Raw genomic sequence first — 1,913 nt, 5'->3', positions numbered from 1 at the left:
TGCTCTTTTGAAGCGCATGAAAGAGCGTGTTCATACACGCGCTTTTGGCGCTGACTGTGCTGTGATGACATTTTGTTTTCGACGATTTATTTGTATTTCCCATTTGAGCGCGTGCTCTCGGCATCGGGTATTGACAACTACAAGCATGGCACCTTGACTTGGTGCCCCATGCGTGCAAGCACGAGCAACTTGCGCGAGAACACAGCCTTGGCAAGCTGCAAATGCACGGGCTTGCCCGTGCCAGCACAGACATGACGGCGGCTAGTCGCTTTGCTTGCCATCGTCTATTGGGGAGGAGATCGAACAGGTCACGCCTTTAGCGGTACACTTCAGCTGTGGGGACAACAAACCGAATTTTCTTGTTTGTTGTTGATCAGAGAAATCGAAGATCACGATTCGTAGGCCGCTCCTTGTGCGTCGCCTTTCCCAACATACCCAAAAATATGACGCGACACCTCCATGAAGGGCGACGTCAAGCACAAGCTGCTAAACACCGCAGAGACGAAACATGTATAACAATATACACGGACGCAACACGTTCCCACACTGGATCATTCGCCTGCGCAATCTATACACCAAGACAGACAACACCTATCACACACATGGAAGGACCCTTTGACAACCCCCCAAACATCACCACGCTGGAAACATACGCGATTATATATGCCATACACGAAGCTTCTCTGCTCACTGAACACAATAACGCCAACATTAATCTCTACACCGACTCAGCCCAAGCACTTCGCAACATGCAACACAGGTTATTGGAGCCACATTTACATGATATCCTAATGGACGCCTACACCCGCAACAACAACATCAGAGTCACCCTGCGCTGGATACCTGGCCACGCGGGTATTGAGGGAAATGAGCTGGCACATCAACTCGCCCGCGAGATCAACTTCCGGGCTCCCTCGATCCCCTGGCCAAACCCAACGTCAGCGGACGACGCCGCAACTTACAAAAAGCAAATAACTGAACACTACAAAAACATTAGGGAAAACCGTACCACCCTTCCCAAACCACGCCCCTCACTTAGCACCGAACAAGCACACATTCTCCGCGAGGTACAAACCAACACTCTCCTCACCCCGCTAATGCTCTAAAACCTCAGGTGGCAGAAGACAGCTCACTGTCCCAACTGCCCCGAGGTCAGGGCTGACACAGAGCACATACTCCACGCCTGTAACACTGCGCTCAACTCTCCCTACTTCCCGTACCCATCCCCTCCCTCCTGGAATGCTTGGCTCAGCTCGGACTCGGCGGACCTCCAATGGGCCCTGGCGGAGCAAGAGCTCCTTTTCACAAGGCCGTAGTTTTTGGATTTTAATAAAGTTGTTCTCCTCCAAAGCACTGGTCAAAGCGAGGCGCTAGTGCCCGGACCGTGCTTGGAGAGGTTTAATTTCTTTGTTATGCCGTGCTAGTAAACGCTGGGCTGTGGGGACAACTAAAGCCCCTCTATCCTGGGAAAAGTGGCGCCATTTATTGTTGCGGAAATGCTCGAGACACGTGCCGCGCGCCACTTCTGGTGAGAAAATGGTGTCGGAAATCTAGCTCCGTGCTGCGCTGTGCCGCCATGATCTTCCCAAGAGCTGTACGTGCCTCGTGCATCGACGCACCTGGAGCTACTTTTCAAACATGAAGGGGCGAAATATCGGCGCTCATTTTTTTGTCTATATGTGTTCAAAGGAGCAGCACCACATCGAACATACCAATATCTTGTTAAAAAAGTCACGAAAAGGAATTTTAAAACGAATTAAACGATTAGCAAAGAGCACCTGGTGGATGTCGCTAACGCCTCGCTTGTAATGCCCGTCTAGGAACCTTGACAGCTAGTGACGGTGAGTGTCTCGCCTCCGGCCACGACGAGAGAAAAGGGGAAGGAGAAACTCCCCTCTTCCCGAGAATGCCTT

General features: G+C 51.4%; 1 protein-coding gene across 1 annotated transcript; it reads left to right on the top strand.

The window, feature by feature from the left end:
• The first annotated feature begins 602 nt into the window (after window positions 1–602).
• LOC120838346 lies at window positions 603–1,106 on the top strand. Its single transcript, XM_042291690.1, has one exon. The coding sequence runs from the start codon at window positions 603–605 to the stop codon at window positions 1,104–1,106; it is 504 nt and encodes a 167-aa protein (XP_042147624.1).
• The last annotated feature ends 807 nt before the right edge of the window (window positions 1,107–1,913 follow it).

The sequence above is a fragment of the Ixodes scapularis genome, unplaced genomic scaffold, assembly GCF_016920785.2.
Source record: "Ixodes scapularis isolate PalLabHiFi unplaced genomic scaffold, ASM1692078v2 PGA_scaffold0__279_contigs__length_252992795, whole genome shotgun sequence".
In the NCBI taxonomy this organism is placed as follows: domain Eukaryota; kingdom Metazoa; phylum Arthropoda; class Arachnida; order Ixodida; family Ixodidae; genus Ixodes; species Ixodes scapularis.
The sequence above is the reverse complement of the archived record's forward strand: the minus strand, read 5'-3'. Positions and strand labels throughout refer to the sequence as shown.

What these genes read in the sequence shown, in the direction of transcription:
- LOC120838346 (XM_042291690.1), top strand. Translation starts at nt 603, where the DNA reads ATGGAAGGACCCTTTGACAACCCCCCAAACATCACCACGCTGGAAACA.